The 22,293-nt window shown below is 36.7% G+C and overlaps 1 protein-coding gene across 4 annotated transcripts; it reads left to right on the top strand.

Moving 5' to 3' along the window:
- The first annotated feature begins 4,826 nt into the window (after nucleotides 1-4,826).
- Nucleotides 4,827-17,376, top strand: LOC103711062 (regulator of nonsense transcripts UPF3-like). Of its 4 annotated transcripts, none has more exons than XM_008797044.3 (12): nucleotides 4,827-5,231; nucleotides 7,918-8,024; nucleotides 8,557-8,652; nucleotides 8,776-8,871; nucleotides 9,021-9,100; nucleotides 11,400-11,486; nucleotides 11,872-12,019; nucleotides 13,363-13,454; nucleotides 13,552-14,233; nucleotides 14,333-14,454; nucleotides 14,548-14,601; nucleotides 16,611-17,376. In XM_008797044.3, exons 1-11 carry the CDS (start codon nucleotides 5,092-5,094, stop codon nucleotides 14,584-14,586), a joined length of 1,689 nt encoding a protein of 562 aa, XP_008795266.2. In that variant the 5' UTR covers nucleotides 4,827-5,091; the 3' UTR covers nucleotides 14,587-14,601; nucleotides 16,611-17,376. The 4 variants fall into 4 exon arrangements, with proteins under 4 accessions (XP_008795266.2, XP_008795264.2, XP_008795263.2 ...); XM_008797042.3 differs by having other exon boundaries at nucleotides 13,354-13,454; nucleotides 16,627-17,376; XM_008797041.3 differs by having other exon boundaries at nucleotides 13,354-13,454.
- The last annotated feature ends 4,917 nt before the right edge of the window (nucleotides 17,377-22,293 follow it).

Here is a 22,293-nt window from a genome sequence, read left to right as displayed (position 1 = left end):
TCTCTTGATGAGTGTGGGAGGATTTTGCTGAGGGTTTTGTAACATTGCAAGTCATAATAACTTGATGGCAGCTCAAAAGACTTGCTTTTTTTTTTTGTGCAAATAGTGACATGATTAAGTAATGATATTATTTTCTTATGCAGTAATTAGTGATAATTTAACAATGGATGATCTTACGAAGTGTTGTGTGGTGATTCTTATTTATGTTCCGATGGAAAATAATATTTTTCAAAACAAAAATGCTATAGTAACTCAAAAATACAAGTAGAAAAATTACTTGTTTGCATTGTATTTTTATTGTTCAATTAGATTATATCATTGGACAAGTCACTCAGCCAGCATAGTGTATTCGTATTACTCCTGTTCGATTGGTATCATAAACTGTGCTATTTAATTGAGCAAAGTGATAGATGCAAGCCATTTGGTTTTTTTGAATTACTCCTAATCACCTCTACTAAGAAGTTCGTGTTTGCGAATTGAGAATAAAATCGGTGAGGATGGATATTTTTTCTCATCTTTGTTAAAATATGGGAATGGTCAAAATTGAATTAGATCTAAAAAAATAGAAAGAAAAATCTCAATTTATATGTAGCTCACTTATAATAAGCTTAACAAAAACTAAGCTCATGGCTAGCTCTTTTATTGATAAAAGTGCATACTCAAATACAAAATTATAGTTAAAAAAATTTGATTACTAATTATTTTTTAAATAAAATAGGAACAAGAATATGAGAATCAAGATTCTATTATAAAAAAAGATAAAAACAGAAGGAAACTTGATGATGCATAAACATATATTGCTCCACCTTACTTTTCAATGTATTTTATTTTCTTTCTAATATTATCTATTAGAGGGTATGTGTGGTTCTTGTAAAACTCTGAAGGAGAGAATGGAAAAGGATTCTTTATATAAAGGGAAAGATCCCCTAGTTTTGAAAGACCTACTTCTATGTTATCTTAGTTTTTTGGGGGAAAAAAATCCAAGTAATCAAATATACCTTAGCTGCTGCGCAATCTTTGGAATCATCCAAAATAACTTTTGATTAGTTCATGCCCCACTGTATTATTGAATCCGGTTGAACTTTAACCAAATCAACAAAAAAAAAATCTCAAGCTGCATGCAGCCTATTTATTAGGTTAGCAAAAGAATAAATTCATAACCCACTCATAGATTTATATGGACACATATGCAAATTACTATCCCATTTTTTTATTAAAAAAATCACTTATTAGTGCGAATATGTGTGGATAAAATAGGATCAAGGGCAGGGGATAAAAAAAAAAATCACTTATTAGTGTGAATATGTGTGGATAAAATAGGATCAAGGGCAGGGGTTTCAAAATTATGTAAAAACAAAGCAAAACATAGAAGGAAACTTGATAATACCTAAGCATGCATTTTCCACCTTACATTTCAACGTATTTTGTTATCCTTTTTATCAGTTGTTTGGAAGAATCTAGAGAAGGAAAGCAAAAAAATTTTCTCAAAGAAAGTGAACAATCTCCCTAATTCGGCAGACTTACTTCTATATTACTTCAGCTTTTTGGAAACATTATCCAAGCAGCTAATCATCTAAAAAAAACTTTAATTAACCTATGTTCCACTATAGCAGTGTGCATTTGGATTGGGTTCTAAAGTTTCATCCAGCCCATGGTGATCAAGCTCTGGGTGAAACCTAAATTGTTCATAATTAAATTAGTCTTAGGTAATCCGTTTATAAAACTCTCATCAATTTTTTTATTTTTTATTTTGAATAAGTTTGCCTGAAAATGGCAAACCTAGTGGCTATATTTGTGGGGAATCGCATTGGGTAGTTTTCTGAACTGATGAGAGGAAGTTATCTAAAGCCTTTGAGACTTGTTATTTTCTGACCTTTTTGGGTATATTCACATTAGACTGATATGAGTTATCCACCCAAATTTCTTCCAAATCACGTAATCTTATTCTCCTATAAGGTAAATCTAATTTATCTCTTTTCAATCATTTTGCTAGTCGTGTATTATAATAATTCAAAAATTGTGCATCTAATTTGTTATATTTCCATATGGATAATTCAAAAAAGCATATATATAAATATTGAATGGATATGTAAAATGCTCTTATTTTTAGTTTTGAAAAGAATTAAATGTGGATCATACACACAATAACTGGTCACCTCATGCAACACATGCGAGTACATGTGTTGGGGGAAAAACCCCAAGCAATACCGCCACGGAGGGGCTCGACCAAAGAGCGCCGACCAGAGAGTTGCTCGGCCAAAGGGTGCCGACCAGGGAGGTGCTCGACTAAGGGGCGCCGACCAGAGAGAGCGCCAAGAAGAGGCGCCCAGCCAAAATAATCAAAGTAGGGATGCTCGGCTAAAAAGAGCCGACCAGAGAACGCCGATCAGAGAAGCGCTCGAACTAGAAAGTGCCGACCAAAGACAAAGCGCCAAATAGAGGCGCTCTGTTAGAAGGTGCTCGCCTGAAGGGCGCCGACCAGGAGTACTCAAGCAGCCCCGCCACAGGGCGCCCCATTGGGCGACCAGCTCGGCTCGGCACCCCTGCCGAGCCGATGCCTTAACTAAATGTTCAACCTCCGCCTAAAGTCCAAGGGACTTGACAACTTCTACAGCTTGCAACCTGCCGCTATCTCCAAGCCGTCAAGGCATAAGATCTCCGCAGGCATTCGGCACGACCCGCCATTAATGCATGAGACTCCCTCAAGTCTCCGATGCACTCAGTCATTTAATGAACACGGCCCAAGACGATCTCCGGATCACTGAACCATCAGAGCGTATGGCTCTACCTGACCGCCGGTTCATTCGGTAATAAATGCACTTACCATCCACGGACCCCAGGCCCACCACGGCCGGCGGTTCAACAACTCCAACAGGCCCGATCGACCGTGACAACTCCCTGGTTCCGGTCTGATTCGGTCCCGTTCGCCATTACGCCATTAATGGGCCAAATCGTGCCCAATTATTACAAAACAGGACAAACCTCCTGTCACCTCCCAGGTAACAAAAATCCTTCTATAAAAGAAAACCTGGGGGGAAAAAGGAGGGACCCCAACAAAAAAAACCCCCTCGAAACTGAACCCTCCTGGACTGGGTGGAAGGAAGCACAGACACAATTGATGACATCATCCCCTTCATCTTCTGGATCTTATCCAAATATCCTCTGTGTCTTCTCCACATACTCTCTTCCCTGCTCTCTCCACATACTGGCCCCCTCTGACTTAGGCATCGGAGGGCCGGCGCCGGGGAGCCCGGCCACCGGTTTTTCTTGCAGGGCACGCACCTACGCCCCACGGTGGAGGACGCAGCCGGCCGGCGCACCGCCGTCCGCCCCCTGTAGCAGCGGAGCTCCTCCTTCCCCGGCTTCACGGTGGCCCCCGGGTCCAATTTCCAGCAACAACATGTATTTCATCTTGTTAGTTAAGCGCACGCACACAGCATATATTAGACAAAGTTGCATGTGTATATGTTTTTGAAATAACATGTTTATAATTTAAAAAAATGATTTACAATTTATTTACTTCATACTGCAGATAAGAAAATAAAGTGCAGCCATATATGCAGCATCTCGAGAAACAATTTTTTTGTTTTAAAAAAAAGAAATTGTTAGCAATGTGAAATTGAATCTGTAATTGAACCATATATGTAACCACTTCAAGATCATCGCCACAGGTAAAAACTATATTATAAAATAGTTTTAAATATGAAAAAAGGAATACAAACTAAAGAAAAAATAGCAAGCTATTATTGCATAGATTATTAGAATCCAAATAATGATTTGTTTAGAAAAGTCAACAAAGAGGGAAGTATTGCTAGTTCATAAGTTGATAAAAGAGAAAAAAAATATAGGAGAAAATGGTAAGTAAAAGAAAGGTCTTTTACACTATAGTAGCTCCACACTAGTGTATAACTTGCACGAGATACTTCTTTTTAAAAGTGTTCTTGAAACTTCAATAGTTAAATTCTATCTCAAACTAATTTTATACCAATTTACCAAAATATAATTTTATCATGTAAATTAAAAATTAAATGAAATAATAAACAAAAATAGAGAATCAATATTTTCTAAATATCAACCTTTATGGCAATTGGTATAGATAATTAGTGGACATTTGGATAGTCAATATCCAACTCAACAATGCTTTTTTATATATATATACTACGGTGCCTCACACGACGGATGTAGGTGCAATTAATAAACTCAAAAAAAAAAAGTGGATAAAAAGGACGAGGAGTAGGGATGTGGTTTTTTCAGAAGAAATCTTCGGAATGATAAGCTGCATAGGAGTTATCCCAATCGGCAGTACTGTTCACCTTCTGGTAGACATGAGTAGTCCAAAAGAAGTCATGCTCTCTCAGTCATCTCGCAATGCATCCCTTTTAATAACTTAGGACTAGTCAGTAGCCAAAATCCCATACCCTATCCCCGTGGATCTGCAAGCGCACGCACGGCTCAAGTCCTTCGCTTCCAACATGATAGACGGTCCAGATCTTTCATCCAGACCCGATCAGACGGTTGCATCTTCGTGCCCTGGTGACCTCACGTGCACCCCAGCAAACGGCAAATCGATATCTCCAAAGTCCAATGACTCGCATGTGATATTCCTCCTAACACACCACAGCAAAAGCCATTACCCAATAACAAGAACCAGATCACTTGGTGGGCTCCACCGCCTCTTCCATCATAATCTTCTTCTGCTCCACGTCATCACACATAAAACATTCCGGAGGTTCAGCAGAACAATATCCATGACGTTCACGCTAACATGCACCGGGGAGGGCAATCCGCACGGGTACTTCTTATATAATCCGGGAATAAAATTTCTTCCCACGGCATCTTCGGTTAGTTGGCACAAAGGCTTTACCCCTTCGCGTTTCTTCACCGGATTTCACACTGTTCCGCCCGGGGATTCAGATCGATACCCTAATTGGGGGCAAAACCCAATCGCAGCCCTAATCCATCGCGCGATCGGGGGTTTTCCTGGGGAAATATGTGATTCATCGAAGGATTCTCGCACAAGCCGCATAGGTTTCAGTTGGTAACTCGGGCAAGAATTTTCTAGGGTTTCTTCCTGGGCTGGGGATTTCGCACATGAAGGACCCATTTGATCGGACGAAGATCGTGCTCCGGCATCTGCCGCCGTCGATCTCGCAGTCGGCGCTGATAGAGCAGATCGACGAGAGGTTCTCCGGCCGCTACGATTGGTTGTGCTTTCGCCCCGGCAAGGCCAGGTGAGGGTTTCGTTGGCTCTTTTTAATATTTCCTGAAGGTCCGCGGTGGTCTAAGGATTGAACCATAACGTGGAAACCAGAATTAGGGGGTCCTATTTACTGTTTTTGTTCGTCTCTGGATTGTTATCATGGAACTTGGCTTGTTGTGGAATCGAGACTTCTTAAAGATCCTTTTTTTTTTTTGGCGTCTACACTGGGGTTTTGGGGTGCAAACCGATGGTTGCTTGTGGACCCTATTGCGGCGGTTCTATTTTGGGCTTTTGACGTAAATCTTAGTTTGGAAGTGTATAATTAGAGCCCCTTGGGTTTTGGGTGTGCCTCAAGAACTGAACTTGTGAGTGGGTTTCTGACGTAAATCTTAATGTGGAAGTGTGTAATTAGAGCCTGTTGGAATTGCCCCAAAAACTGAACTTGTGAGTTCGATATACATATAGCTGGACTTGGCTGCACTTGAGACCCGGTCAGATCTATATTGCATAATGTGGCTTCCTTATCGATGATTTTGGCCATTGGATGTGATCTATTATAAGCTGCTTCCGTACTAAAAGTCACATGATTTTGAGACCTCTAGCTTACTTGGCCAAAAATATATAAATAATTTAATGGTATTTAGAATGTCCAATTTTTTGAATGCATTAGCTAGGAATTTCCAAATCACGAGATTTTGGTATGTAAGCAGTTTAGAGATATTAGATCACATCCAACAACTTGGATTATCGCTGTGGGATCTCCATCACCAAATCTAAACCGGATTGGAATCTTGAGTGTTGCTACATCTAGCTCTCACCCTCTGTTTCTATGTGTGTGTATATATCTGGTATCCTGCAAACTCATTAGGCCTTTGAGGTAGTTTAGAGAGATTCCATATCGGTATGATATTGTCAAGCTCAGTAGCCCTGCCATCTGATTTTCAGAAGCAGGTTAACCGTGAGATTTCTAGTGCTCATGCTGTAAAATCCATTGATTGGATCACGTGTGTTATTCTATAAATGATATTGCCAGTGTGGCAAGCAATAACTAATGATTAGCTAGGGTTTCACTTTGGAGTGACTTTCTTCAATGACTTGAGATTGGCGGAAGTAAATATTTTAGATGTTAGTTTTGTTGTAGTCAAGGGGGTACATGGGATTCATGGTTTAACAATGAAAGATTTACATGCCTGGATAATAGTAGACTTCAGTAAAGGGAGAATATCACTTGCATGTTGGTGTAACCATTTTATTCATACATTTACATCTAGAATTTTTTTCTTTGCTTTTATGTCCATACCATTCCATCCTCATGTTTCTCACATGTTTGAATTTAGGTAGGATAGTTGAGATATCTTGTTCCTGGATTTTTTTCCTTTTTAACTATTTTTTTAAAAAATGTTTGGCATGTGTGGTGGTTGTGATTGATTCAAGAAGAAAGATTTTTGATGTAGATAAAATTGTTGAGTTAAGGTCCTTTTTTGCCTTTATTTTATTTTATTTACATGTATTCATGATGCTTTCATAATTGTTTAATTGCTTTTTTTGCTTTTGTTTTGTTTTTGCCTACCATTATCCATATAGAGGTCCAATATGGGTGTGTTTTATGACGTAGAGAGTGTATACAGAGATTTCACTTGTAATTGGCTTCATGCTAGACTCTCATATTATATATAGTCTGGTCGTCAGAATAGCAATATACCAAATTATTTTAGTAAGGAGTGCAGACATTAAGTTAATGTGACTCACCATGTCAATCTTTGTGTTGCTTGTTTTTGTTTCTGATCTCAGTTGCCAAAAACTTCTATCTGCCCCCCAGGAAACACCCATCAAACTCAAACCTTCTTTTGCTTGCTGATTTCAAGTTTTTTTTTTGGGGGGGGGGGGGGGGAATATCTACTTTCTTGCATCTGCATGTGTGATGCCCTTGCACTTGCTTGTGGTTCTGGCAATAAGATTCTGACTTCACCTTTCCATATTTGTTCACTCAGCCTATACCTTATAACCATGATTGTAACTATTCGACCTTTTCCCAACTATCTAAGGTTGTTAACCTTATTTTATCTTTTTGTGGTCATGCTCAAGGATCAGAATATTGTTTACTAGATTTTGAGGTCAATTAATAAGAATCTTAACCCGAGATCACCCTCTTGGAGCATTTTTTGCTTAAATATTTGTTTGGCCCTTCACAAAGAGCATCTAATGTTACACCAAGCTGTTCTTCTAAGGTAGATTGTGATAATTTGTTAGCTATCCACTTTTCTTTTATATGCATGGATAGCGTAACGTTAATTTATGTCATCAGTTGGAGCATGTTAATCAAATGATTTCTGGTTGAGGTCAAAGTCACTCTTATCACCAATACCCCCCCGCCCCTCCAAAAACTAAAAAAAAGGGAAAACCGTCCCTGCCTCCTGGATTGTTATTTGTTACTCCTTTTTTCTATTTTATTCTCACTTCTATTCTTCAAGATTCAATTGGCAATTAACTTTGGATTCCAATACCCACGTTCTTGGTGTTTGGTTGCTCTAAATATCTTTATTTGCTTTGTTAAAAGTTTAGCATCTTAATACAATAAATGATGAGCAAAGAAAATCACTGCACAAATAGGATTAAGTTTATGATTTTTATATTTTTTATGATGTAACACAGACTATTGATGCAATGATAAGTTTATTTTTGTTACTCAAGAAACACAGTTTGAATGTTTTCTGCAGTCACAAAAATCAGAGATATTCTCGAGCCTACCTCAATTTCAAACGACCAGAAGTTGTGGTTGAGTTTGCTGAGTTCTTTGATGGACACATCTTTGTCAATGAGAAGGGTAAATAAATACAATTCTTTCTTATTTTATTTCATTTTGTATTAATGGAAGTCTATAAACTTCTGTAATGCTAAGAAGTGAAAGCTTGTTCATATAGCAAACTGGCTAATAGAATATTTGATCCACTTTTCTGGCTGAGAGATTAGCTGCAGCTAACTACATTCTTATATGTATGCTTTTATAACATGTACAATTGTGACTCCAGTAAATTTTGCATCTTTTCTGTAAGCATATGTGCATACATGTGTGCATCGGTGCATATACTTGCTAGTGTGTGTACTTGTATGCTCATGTTTTTGTGTGCACGCATATGTGTCTGCATGTTTGATATGCTAATCAAGAGAAGCATGTAGTCGAGCCTTTTGATCTTACCAGCCATTTGCTTTTATACCAGTATTCTTGTCCTTGGGAAATTCAACTATTTGCCTGTCTAGGGTTTCTGGCATCCCTGATTTCTCACTATCCTTTTGTTTCCTAGAGGATTAAAAAAATTGTAATCACATGAATAGCAATTTCATCATTCTTTTGCCAGGTGCTCAGTTTAAGGTGCTTGTAGAATATGCACCTTCGCAACATGTTCCAAAGCCATCATCCAAGAAGGATGGTCGTGAAGGGACTATATCCAAGGGTATGTATTTTTTTTTCTTCTCTATTTTGATTCTGCATGTACTTGTTAAGCTTGACATGCTCTGGCTCATATATGTTAGCTTTCTCTGTTTTAATCACAAACAGTTCTTTGATGAATAACTAGATCCTGAATATCTGGAGTTTCTCGAGCATCTTTCAAAGCCTGAGCATCTTCCAAGTGCTGAGATTCAGTTGGAAAGAAAAGAAGCAGAAAGAGCAGGTAAATTCTGTCATTTATATGTGCAAGGCACATTTAGGTTTCGAATTCAAGTCAAACTAGAGTCATCAGATATCATATTCAAGAGTCTGTAATAAAATTTAAAAATTATGAAGGTATTTGTGTTGACATGTTCACTTCCTATTCTCAAGGTGCTCAAAAGGAGACGCCCATAGTCACACCTTTGATGAATTTTGTTCGGCAAAAATTAGCTGCCAAGAATGGTGCTCAGGTATCTTGTAAATTGTGTAGACTTGCTGTACCTTTTTGTTTTGTTTCGAAGGCACAATATTGTAACAAGGCTTGCTTTCCATAGCTCTCATTCATATTGGCTAGTTTTTGTTGGTGTTTGGTTTTGGATCATTTTGTCCGTCATGCATGATCATATTTTTTTTGGATGATTTGCATAGTAACTGGAGGAAGCTAGTTTCTGGTTCTGGATCTACTACATGCCACTACGTCAGATCAAATATGACATTGTTTTTATTTCTAAATAGGGAAGCTTGCATTTTCATGACAAATCCAAGTGTTAAATCATTTTGGATGGCTTAGATTATCATTTCTACAAGTGAAAGGAGAATCTAGCTCTCTCATTTTATTCAGGAGGGATCTCTTAGAAGCTTTCACTGGGATTAACTAGTTGGATGAACAGGTTAATTTTCTTACTAAATCATTTCTTGGGCAGTATTATTTTTAAATTTTTTTTTATTAAGGATTATTGTCTAATAATGTTTTGGTGAATCTCTTCAAAGTCGAGGAGAATGTGTCAGGCATCATTGGTCAGCAGTAAGATGCCTGGCACATGAGTGGATGGGCCAGACTTGGATCCATCTAGGAAAGGTGCAGCCTTTTCCCAAAGGATACCTTGGGGCTATGGAATATGAAATTTGGGAGCTCTAGGCATTTCTAGTTCTAGGAGAACAAAAAGAGCAGAAATGTGATTTTTTCCCCTTTTTGAAGAGGGGGCCTATACCGAATTCTATATTTATACCATGATTGCTCTAGCATCTATCTTATTTTTGAACTTTTGATCTTGGATGGGAAGTCTCTAACTTTATCGATGTCATTTTCCTTTTTCATTAAATGTAGAGTTTGGAACATTAGGACTTGATTATTAATAAGCTTTAATTATTAATGTTTGAAATAGGCAGTGTACTGGGTAAGTTTTTTTTTTCCTGTGTAAGTTATTTTGATCGGTTATGCCTACATCTAGCCAATTTGAATTCTATATCATTTTTTTTATTTCTTGGCATCTTAAGCCTATAATGCCTTTTCTTAGTGCTAAATTATAACACCTTTTTATGCAAAACTGCAAAAGATGCACCGATATTTTTGATCACTTCCCTGAGATGCTCTGTCACGCTTCTTCTGTATTCAGTCATTCTACTTGCTTCAGATTTTTAAAGGTCTATCTATGTATCTATTCTACTATAGAATAGTCAATTCTTATAAAATTAGCGTTTTTTAATTGTCACTCTGGTGATAAGAGTTATGACTTATGAGACTTGAGATCCATTCCGCCCAAAGCAAATATAGTATCTGTTTGTTGTAAATTGAAAATAGGATGACAGTAATGAAGTTGGAATTTTGAGTTCTTTTGGTCTGGAAAAGTTCAAATTAGTCAATCTTTTGGAGGGAAATGTTGGAGATTGAAGCTATAATGAAGTTTTAATTTAATTTTAAATATACAGAAACTATGACGCATATTAGGTTAAGTGATATTAATCTAATCTGGTACTGTTATAAGATTTTGTTTTTTTACGCCCTTTTTAAAATAAAAAAAAATGTGTATTGTCCGACCATTAAGTTGTTGATGGAATTTGGAATAGATTATCTGATGACAAGGTTGAGATAACTGAAATGGATATTATTATATCCAGAATTTTGTAGCCGCTTAAAGTATTTATTTGTTATGGTACATATATTCGTTGCTGTTACTCATATTGCCTTTCATAATTGTTGTTATTGATTTTCTATTTACTTGAGATACTTGATGGCTCTTGAGCTTTTAATGATGATTCAACCAGTTTTCTGTACCTTATGATGAATTCTTACTTAGTTGGCACGTACAATTATACAAAAGAAGTTGAAACAAAATCTAGATAATTGGCATACGCATGATTTTTTGAATTCCTGAACTTTGATCTCTTTTGATTGAAAGGTAATTTGTAGTTGTATATCTGCTTTATTCTTAGTCAGCTTTTTCTTATTTACCTAGGCAAGACAATTTCCTTATGAATTCCGTCTGTAGAGTTCATTTTTTTAGGTCCTTCAATTTTCTTATGTTTCAGTCCATGCTCATGTCGTTGGTGTTGTTCTCCATGTTTAGTCCACACTGGTGACTTCAATGTATATAATATTTGTTGCGATCTAGTTTTGTTATCCTTTTTCCTTAATCATTCCTTTTTTTTCTAATGATTGATGCTGTCTTCCATGTTTAGTCCACAATGTGACTTCAATGGTATGACTTCAATGGTATTCCTTTTTTTTCCATGATTGTTGGGCATATTCTTAATTATGATATACTGCAGAGATTAGCTGATTATGGAAAACTTAGCAAAAGAGCTATTGGAGTTATTAAACGGGGTTCAGAGAAGCGAAGATTGTCCACTTCAATGGTATGTCTTATTTATTTGTTTAGGTTCTCCTTTGTGGATGTTTTCTTGATGTGCATGAATGTTTGTGCATGTGCGAGTTTGCAAGCGCGTGACTGTGTGCAGTCTTTTTTTTTTTTGGGGGGGGGGGGGGGAGATTTTATTAGCAGTTGATAATCCATGGGATTCTGATCTATTTTTGCCTAAATTAAATCCATGGCATTTTGATGGGTCTTCTGCCAGAGTTGCAAATTTCCTAACTTCAACTATATTTCAGTCCTACTTCTCGACACAGCTCCTTTTTCTTTGTGGGATATTGTCGTGCCATCCTGCACCTTTGGTTTCTAACTTCCTTACATGCTTGCATAGCAATTATACATGTTGGCGTCACCTGCTTTTCTGTATGCAGTATGTATTAAGGGATAGTAGAAAGAACGGAAGTGCCAAAGACAAAGCAACATACATTTTAATGCCGAGGAGAGAAGAGCAGCAGCTTCCAGATAAATCTATTGCTGTAGCTTCTGCAAGTGGTGCAGAAGCATTAGAAGATGAATTTGGTACGCTCTATCTAAATTTCATTACTTGAACATATTTTATAACTAACCTTTAAGTATGGTATTTCAAATGCCGGATAACAGGGGTTACTGCTAGGTTTGCAGGAACCAACTAGAACTGAATCATCGCACTTTGTGTCATTGGAGTATAGACAAGAACAATTTCTTGAACAGGGTTCTTTACTATATTTGTACAAAGAACCACAAAGTGGTAACCGTGTCCAGCAAATCGTGTCATCCATTTGGTAGACCTTAATAAACTTCTGAGTTACACAATTTATGATTGCTCAGAGAACCACAATATGGTTAGTGCATCTACTGGCCCATTTAGTATACCTTATTAAACTCTTCCGAGATACACAATTTGGGTTTTAAGGCTTTCTTTTAGTAATCCGAGATGCAACTTGTCCACTTAGTGGTCAAATTGTGTGGAAAGAAAATTGCAGGGTATAAATGCTGTCACTTATTAAATCCACTCTGTAATTTATAAGAGCCATACGAGATTAAGAAGCAGGGCTGTTAATGGGTTAAATACAAATCAGTTAGTTGAATATCTTGATATTGGTATCCACTTTCATTGGATACAAACACAAATACAAATACGGTTGTCAATGGATGATAAAACTTGTGTTTTTGTCTAGTTAGATTTGGATATGTTAATGAATCCAGATGGATATTATTTGATTCATGTTCACCCGTACCTACTGCAGTATTTGTTGTATTACAAATTTTTCTACCAAGTTTAAATTCTTATGTCCTAATCTTTGCTTAAAAAGAAAGGAACGGTAATGGTTGACTTTTCACTATGGAGCCGAGCAGCCTATCTTTCCTCTGTTTAGGCACTATCTTCCATATCTAGTTTCTGTGATGATAGATGTCCCTAAAACCTGATAGCGGCAAAAAGTCATGTCTTTGAGGGATCAGATAGCTCACATTTTCTTGAAACTACATACATGGAGACAGGAAGAAAGGTTGACAAGCTATGGATCTTCCGAATGTTGACTTCATGCTTTTGTGCACCTTTGTTGTTGTTTTGGCATTGGCTGGTGCTACAAGCATTCTTTTCTTGCTATATATAATTTTTAAATGTTTTTATGCTTCCTTTCTGTCTGTGGGTGTGTATGCATTTCAATACTGTCTTGGGTTATCAGTCTGATGATGTGGTTATCTGAATACCATGGCTGTATATGAAATATATTTGTTGGGTTTTTATTCAAGGAATATCCTTTCATCCACCGCTGTCAGTTATCAAGTTTTGTGCATTATGTAGATCACTAGATCAAATGTGCTTCTATTTCATATAGTACAGCATAAACTGATTCTTAGCTGTTTGCTAGATTTTCCAGTAACTGTCTCGAATGGATTAACCTCTAGAGCTGTTGAAGCTGGGAAGAGCAAAATTGTGCTTTTGAAAGGAAAGGAGAGAGAAGGTTCTCATGTAAGCAACTGATTGCATTTTCTGAAAACTGTTTGGTGTTGGTCTCTTTAAATCTTGTAATTATTGTCACTTCCTTGGTTATTACATCTTTGGACAGGCATCTGGTGGCTTAGTGCAGCAGCAGAATGTAACAACTACAGTAAGAAGCTCACCTACCTTGACTTCTAAACAGAACCAGCGACTTGAGGCTAGTGGGAGAATTATTAGAACCATACTTTCTAATGAAGGGGGTCAGTCATATATGGCTTCCTCCCAGCCCGAGCAGCATATGCATACAACAAACTTGGAGAAGGACAAGCGCCCAGCTCGGCCTCCCAGCGCACGCTCAATTTCAAAGGATCGTGTCTCTAGTAGCTCTTCACCTGCATCTATTTCTGATAGTGGTGACAAAAGATATATAGATGATATGGTTGCTATGAGCTACAAGCATGGTTCTGTATCCATTAGTGACAAGCATGAAAAGCGTACTAGGAATAAAGATAGACCTGATCGTGGTGTTTGGGCTCCCCTTCGTCGCTCGGACAGATCTCAATCAAATGATGGAACTCTTTCTTCATCTTCTGAAGCTGCACAAATTTTGGTGGATTCTTTAGAAAATGTCTCTATGTCTCAACAAACAGCTGGTATTAAAGTAGCAGATGATAATGTGGTGGTTTGGAATGCCCATGACATGCCAATAGGTCAAGGGGAGAGAAAATCTGATACACCTAGTGCAAGCAGAACCGAAGAAATGAAAAGTCATGGAGGTGCACATGTCGGTCTTTCTATAGTAGAAAATGGTAAGGCCCTGCTACTTCATTGTGAACTAATTCTGATGTTCCCTCCCTCTTCTGCATTTGTTGGTCAGAACTTTTGATAATTGCTTGATGAATATCTAGGTTCACATAGGCATGTTGGCCGCCGAGGACCAGCACGTGCTTCGAAGGATGCAGAGAGCTCTTTGAGTATATCTGAGGTGAAACATTCCAAGAGGGGTTCTTCTGGCTATGGTTCCCATGAGGTGTCCCATGATTGTGATATAGTTACTTTTATGCATCATTGCATCATTATCTTTTATCATCAATATGTATCTAACATACTGCTTCATGTGCAGAGACAAGTATGGGTTCAAAAGTCAGGCTCTGCTTCATAAATTTTCTATTGAATTGTAAGCTATTTTTTATTCTAAATTCCTTCGCACTGAAATTTTTTTTTTTATTAACCCCCTCTGTTGGTTGAAAGTTACCATGGGTGGGAAGGGCAGTAACAATTTTCTAATGCTCTTGTCGTTCTGAAACATAGTTGCATGCTAATCCTGGATTTCAGATGGGAGTGCTCCAATAAGTAGTTTATTTCTTATAACCTCTTTTTTTGTAAGCTGCAACCACCACCTACTGAGTTGATTGATCTACTATTATGAACTTAAATCTGAGTGTACTCAGGGCCAGCCCGAAGCTTAGGCGACCGAGGCGGCCGCCTAAGGCCTCGACCCAAAGAAAGGCCTCCGGGAGGCAGCAAAAAGATAACCACAGAAGAGAAGAGAGGGGGGGGGGGGGAGGGAGGTTCCTTGCCCTGTTTTCTGTGTCTGACCATAACCAAAAGGAAGCAAAGGCCCCACATAAAACGGGAACAGGAGCTGGATACAAGTCTTCCCCCTTGATGGAAGGGAGGTGGAGAGTTTCCTGGCCTGCAGAGGGGCAATTTGGGAAGTTGGGGACAGTAATTTTGTTTTGGGTGGAGAGAGAGAGAGAGGAGGGATTTGGTTGGCTTGATACACATGTCTGAAGCCACTCTTATCTTTCATCCCTTCTCTTTTTTGGTTTTGGTCTTGGTTTGCCTTCCCTCACATTACTCCTGATCCAGCTGGGCCATCAGGAAGAAAGATAGGGGGATTGGAGATGGACTTCTTGGAAGGTGGAGATCCATGAAGTGCCATGGGATAACCTTTTCCAATTCTGCTATTGCTTGACATGGTAAACAGTATTGCCAAGCATTATCTCAGTTATTTAATCAGTTTCATGGGCCCTTCTTTGAGGGTAATTACTTTTTCGTGCTTCCATTAAGAATTATATTAAACTGAAGAGGCTCCTTGTCTATCTTTGTTAGATTAAGTCAAATATTTCTAGCATTTCCTGCAGAATAACATGTTTATGGTGACGCACTACACATGCATTGCACACATGCACTCCTGCAAATATACATGTATATCCCTCAAGTAGTTCCCTCATTAGTGAAAACTTAATAGCACTTCTATCCATTTTGTGAGCCATTTAAATTCCATACTTTTCAATTTTTTGCATTCGAAAATATTGTCATTTTTCAGATCTATATTTGTCAGCTTTTTTTTTCCAATTCATCCAGACATCTTTTTGTACAAATTTTCTGTCGTGATGCATCTACTTATATACTCGGATGCAAAGAGCTTAACACAGCAAAGTTAGATGATGTAGGAACTTAGTTGATCTTGTTGAACTTATTTTCTCTTTCTTTTTTATGCCATATCTTAGCTTGTGAAATCTGCAAGAAAGGAAGATGGCAGTGATTGATAAATCAGTTGCATAATTTGGATTATTTTCTACTACAATATGGGTCTGCTTTGTGTTTGATGTACAAGTGCTTTGGTAGCCTTGTCTCAACTATCTAGGGTTGGCTTTAGAATCCTTGTCTGTCAAGCATGTGAGTTTGTGTTAGATGTTTCTGCTAAATGAAAGGCTGTTAATGTATTTTCATTCTGCTGCAATTATGTATATATTGTATTTGTCTCTTGTAACATAGATTCCTGATTCATATAATGTAACTTAGAGAGAGTTTGCGTGATACAAAAAATTGTTGATTATTTGAAGCTGTATTCATGCACAGTTTAAGCAAAACGAGTTATATGCCATGTTTTTATCTGTTACATCAGGTTCCTCATATGCCTTAATGTGTGAAGTCGCCAAAATTCGTTGTTCCTCCTAGTCATTCAACCGTGTTTCTTTTCATCAATAGCCTCCAATTTCTTGGAGATTGGTTGGGCAGTTTATTCAAAAAAAATTGAGTTCATGTGCATTTTTCATTTCATTTCATTACATTTTTGTTACAAACCTTTTGGTTCGCAAACCAGTTCGTTCTTGTTTTGTGCTATTATATTTTATTTGCTCACTGATTAAAGTAGTCTCACCTCTATCATAACTGCAGATATACTCTGGCACAGGTTTTACCAGACTGCGGAAGCATTTTGGTTTTGACAATCAGTCTTCATCAATTTTTTGATCTCGTAAGGTGCCATAACAGGAAAGCCTGTTCTGTACATGGTGTTGAAGTATGCCATTGCTAAATTGTTCCCATTAGAAATCACAGCTCCAGTCGAAACAAGAGCAGCATGCAGTTTATGCTCTATGAATTGGAGGGAAATATGGGTTGCTCAGGTGTAACTGTAAAGTTCTCCCAGTAGATAGTAGCTAAATGACAGTGGTTGTGATTATCCGTTTGAAATTTGAAGACGTAAATCTACCTGTAAGCAACGAAGCAATCTTTGTTGGCTAAATATTTTGGCACGGAGTTGTCAGACAGAGATTCTTCTCAAGCATTTTTTGCCGAAGAACCAGGAGGGGATGTTGCATGACGGTGCTTGGCAGAAATGTAAATGTATTAGGAAAAAATGGGTGAATGTAGCTTTTACCACTATCTTGAAAACAAAGTATGATATGATATAGCTGTGGAACTTGGTCCAGCAAATAAAAGTTGGTTTTGTGATAGTTAGAAATTCAGAGTCAGCCCTCTGATTTGGCTGCTGGCATTGGCCAAGAAGCTGGCTGTGGAGAGAGAGAGGGAGAGAGAGAGAGAGAGGGTAAGTAGCTAACGAAATGGATTGGCTGTCGGTTCAAGTCCTTTGCTGTGTGTATGTATGAAATGCTGCTCGATTGATATATATATATAACTCAGTTTCAGGTCTTCCCTGGTATCTTTTCCCTGTCTATGTTCTCTAATTGCTGATGCTGAAGTGTTTGCTTTGGTATTCGAGAGTGCTGGTCATATTGGGTGCCAGCGATGGATGCAGTGCTCATTTTCTCTTCCCATGTCTCCCTACTGTTCAATTCTGTTAGAAAGTATTGGATTACCTTGGATTTTTGCCGTACATATTACCCTGGACTTGGACTCTGCTTGTTGATCCTGCCTGTATCAGGGTTGTTTTTCTATGGTCTTATACTAAAAGCACTTGGAAACCTTTACTTGGAACATGAGCCTTTAGAAGATAGACACACAATTGCAGAGCAAAGATTGCCATATTAAGAGGAAATCAGAACAAAGTGAAGATTTTTTATGTTGGTATTTGGTAGGAGTGATGGTGGCATATCAAAAAGGAATGTATAAGTGTTACATATGTGTTTTTATGGGTGTTGAATTTTTGATTCCTTTTAGTAACATCCAAATAATAGATAATTTTGAAAGACTATCAAGTGATAGTTATGTAGCAAAACTACAAAACAAATAAGTTGTTTTTTTTGGCAAAAAACAACTTATTTAACATAATAATTGGAATCTTGGAAGACAGTCTTATAGATAAACAAGATATAGAAAGATCTTGGTTAAAACTTCATGCAAGAAGATTGCTGTTTTAACTTGGTTTTACCTTTTTTTGTCTCCACATTCATGTACGCAACTCAAGTTTTTTTTCACATATACTTCAATGACACGCTCAGATTCAGTGAAAGTTCGTCTTCTTCAAAATTTGTTATATCAGCATTTGATCCTCCAATAAAACTCTGTTAATAATAATTATTTGTTGAATAAAAAATAATACTATTATGGATTAAATTGAATTTAAAACTTGAACATTAAGAGTACTTTGATATCCAGAGAAGAAGTATCTACTTCTATCAATGGATATCCAAATTGTAGATCCACACTATTAATCATAGTCCATACTATTGAAAATATCTATAGATGGGAAATTATAAATCTTGGTAGTTTTAGTATATATATCACGTGAACATAAAATTGGATAGTTTTCCTAGCATGCTAAAATAAATAAAAAAATGTTTAAATCAAGAATCTATCCTATTGATATTGATTTACATAAATTAAAATATATATTAAAAATTAATAGAGCAAAACATGCTCCCCTATAGAGCAAAATAATATTTTAAATTTTTACATTAAAAATCACATAGTAGAAGCTTTTTAACTGAATTTAATCTTGCCCGAAAAAACAAGAGAAAAAGCAGTTTTGTCATAAACTACTAAATCAACCTAAAAAAACGTTCTGATTTTTTTTAAAAAATATCACAATTTAGAGTTAAACCAAACGGGAAACAACGGAAAAAGGAAAGCACCATTTTTTTTTAAAAAAAAAACTCTTAATCTTAGAGATTCAAAAAAAAAGAAAAGAATACACCGGTAAAAGTTAAAAAAACATAAGAAAGAAAAACTAAAATCGGAGTTAGATTATCACTATTTTAGCTCTTTAAATCATGGAAGTGGATACAAAAAAATAAAATTGGGATATAAATCCCAATAAAACTAGCAAGACTAAAAGAAGAGAAGCCCCGTAAGGTTGATACATATAAATACCCAATTGAGGGAGTAACTCAGCTCTGTCGGATCATATGAAAAGCCTGGCGTAATTTGTATCAACTGGATCCCACGCTCTTCTAATTTTAACTGGTAACATGCTTCTGAGATCAAAACCTGCACGGCTACAGGAAGAGAGGAGAGAGAAGTGCTGGAAAAACAAAAAAAAAAAAGTTGGCATCTTTGGGTTTCATTCCAGAAGATCTAATTTGCTCGTAGACATTGATTCCATTCCCTCCCATGCCCATGATGAGCGTATGCACAAATCACGGAGTTCGATACGAACAGATCTTTGTGCCGTACGATGTTCCCAAAGATTTTTGATGAATCTTAGATGTAATAGCAATTGACGTACGTAGTGATGAGCGAATTGGAAACCGGTACATGCGATTGGAATCCTCTTTTGATGACTTGAACATGGAGCTGGGATCACCTGTAATTGAGTTCAGAAAAACATTGGTCAAGGATTGTCGTATTTTGGAATCTTGAGCGATTGAGATGAGACAGAATGCTTTCCGGTGGACTCGGATCAGAAATATTTTGCAAAGGGAGGAAAAAAATGTGATCAATAAAAAAATAAAAAATTGCTTGGTTGGAGTATATTTTCTATAAAAATTAGATTTTTATACTTTTTATAAAAAAAATCCAATTTCAATCGATTGTGAATTAAAATAATTTTTTTAATTAAAAATTTGATGGGTATTTTATATCGTTTTCTTAGAAAAGTAAATGATTGCCATTTTTCTATTGTCAATCAAATATATGATAATCATTTTTTAAGGTATCATATACTTAAAAATTAATTTTTTTAAAATTTGTTCTTTCTTTTAATTTAACGTCATCCTTCTTCTTTCTTCTTTCTCTTCGCCTAGGACGATTTCTTTCTAAAGTGGCTTCTTTGCTGGAAGGGCAGACTCGTACAACTGGCTTCATTTTCCAATCCTGTCGTAGGACTGCCTGTGACTCAGGGGATGATGAAGTTGCGACATGGTGGGATGATTGACGGCTAGCTTGCTGACTCGTTCCCCCTCTCTTCCCAAAGCTATCCTTAAACAACGGCAAGATCCTTACGTCCTCCAACTATGAGATAGAGAAAGCCAATCTGATCACCTTAAGCTTTTCAGCAATGGGTAAAGAAGAGACTTTCTCCAGTGCCTCTTTCCAGCAAAACATCGACTTCTAGTGTTTTCAGAAGAAAAAGTAAATAATCTAATAGAGAAGAAGAATTCCAAAATTTAGGGCGTCTTTTTATATGAAGATAATGTCTTCAATTATTCAAGCAAGACCGTCTGGATGATTGTCTAACAAATAAGCTTAAAAAAAATTTATAAATATTTTTTTATTAAAAGTATAATGGATATTTTACCTAATTTTTTTAGAAAAGTAAATATTTGCCTTTTTTTTTATCGTCAACCAAATATACAATAATTATTTTTCTATGCAATATATACTTAAATCTATGATCTTTTTAAAAAAATATTTATATATATATTTGTTCTGAGAAAACAAAAAGTCTCCAAAGGGAATAGGTCGCTGAGAGAAGTGGGAACATGTGAAGTGGGGAAGAAACCACCCCCACGCAGAAGGCACTACCAGAACGTTGCAAGTTGACCGGACAGACATGGGTCCCACTTTGGAGTTTACGCGTGGGTCCAATTAATGATTCGACTTTGGATCATGGAACTTGACATATGTGACGCGCGATATTGAAGGCCTAAAAAGAGTATGAATTTGCGCGCGATATTGAAGGCCTAAAAAGAGTATGAATTTGGACTCGGTAAGAAGATTGCGTGTGAAATTAGTGCACATTAGATGCCTACATAGTCTCATTTGAACTTAGTCAATCAGCAATCAATTCTTTTTCAAGAAGATAATTTTGAAATGAAAAGAAAGTATACCTGTATCTGTTTGACCAGAATGTTTGGTTTTTTTTTTGTTTTTTAATTTTATTGGTCATATTTATAGAATGTGAACCGAAATAATGAAAAAAATGAACGGTCAAAATTGAGAAAAGGCAGAGAAATTTGAATGACTCAGACAAGCCCACCAATTAATGGGTGACATTGGGTGCCCAAATCTTGGGTTAGACAGGACTCTGCAGTCCTCTTGCTAGGATTGAAAGGGATGGTTGTGGGATGCCTTGATGTGATGACAATGATTGGTTTGACTGGGTTTTGTATCCACACTATATTTTCCAATCCATGAATTGCCTATTTCAGCAAAAAAAAAAAAAAAAAAAAAAAAAAATCCATGAATTGCCTTTACACCATCAAGAGGGCTTTCAATGCTACTTTCATTTGGAGGAAGTAGCTCAGCGCTTTCGGCAGTCACAAGCTTTCAGCATCTTTCAAAGCTGTTTTTATTGGACAATTCTTTTAGATCCATTCACATGGAGTAAGAAACATGTGAGGTTGGACTCAACAGGTGCAGAATCATTCAATAAATTAATAATTTTTAGATGATGTTTGCTTGTTATACTTTTTAAAAAAAAATTGATTCATTTGAAGTCAAAAACAAGCAAAGAATATGATTTTGAAGTTAGGTATAAATTTTATTATACAACTAATTATTTCATATTACAGAAAACATGATAAAGAAGTTTTGAAAATATAAAATATCATGATTTTTCGAACATCCGAATGTGTTCAGGAGCATCACAATTAAGTAGACAAGGATTCTATTTTTCGAACATTCAAACGTGTTCAAGATCGTCACAATTAAGTAAACAAGAATTCTATTTTAATGGTGAGATAATGCTTGTTTCATGTTATAATATTTTTGAAAAACAATATCGTAGAACCAAATTATCTCAGTATAATAGTATTTTAATGGTGATTTTTATTTTTCAATTTGATTATAGTTTTTAGGAAAAAAAGTGGAACTCCACAATGCTTAATAATTATCACCAATATTGAATGTTTATTTAGTTGTGTCAAACGAAAAGGTAGTAGAACCGCATAGAAATTAATCTTTTATTTTATAAAAATAAAAAAAGCTAGAACTAATTAAAATGAATGATAACTAGGATTTATTTTTAAAGACCACGGTGTCAGACTGATGGCAGTTGGAGATCGGCAGATCTTAGATACTTCTCTCATCAGTACCGACCTATAGAAGGGCATCATCTATGTGAGGTTTGTTCTAGGTGCAGACCATATCCTCTTCGAGGAAGACTCGGCTACGATGATCGAGTGGATTCAGAGTCGGTGCAGCGCTGCTGGCGGGATGACATTGTTCTACCACATGTCAGACTTTTGATAGAGTGTGATTTTATTGACCGAGTTACCTTCTATCGTCAATCTTTTTT

The sequence above is a fragment of the Phoenix dactylifera genome, chromosome 10, assembly GCF_009389715.1.
Source record: "Phoenix dactylifera cultivar Barhee BC4 chromosome 10, palm_55x_up_171113_PBpolish2nd_filt_p, whole genome shotgun sequence".
NCBI classification, from domain to species: Eukaryota; Viridiplantae; Streptophyta; class Magnoliopsida; order Arecales; family Arecaceae; genus Phoenix; species Phoenix dactylifera.
The sequence above is the reverse complement of the archived record's forward strand: the minus strand, read 5'-3'. Positions and strand labels throughout refer to the sequence as shown.

Bases quoted from the DNA above. Each gene is read 5' to 3' on its own strand.
- LOC103711062 (XM_008797042.3), top strand. From the start codon at position 5,092: ATGAAGGACCCATTTGATCGGACGAAGATCGTGCTCCGGCATCTGCCG. The intron at 11,487-11,871 runs GTATGTCTTATT...TTCTGTATGCAG, and splicing joins GAAGATTGTCCACTTCAATG to TATGTATTAAGGGATAGTAG. The intron at 13,455-13,551 runs GTAAGCAACTGA...ATCTTTGGACAG, and splicing joins AGGAGAGAGAAGGTTCTCAT to GCATCTGGTGGCTTAGTGCA.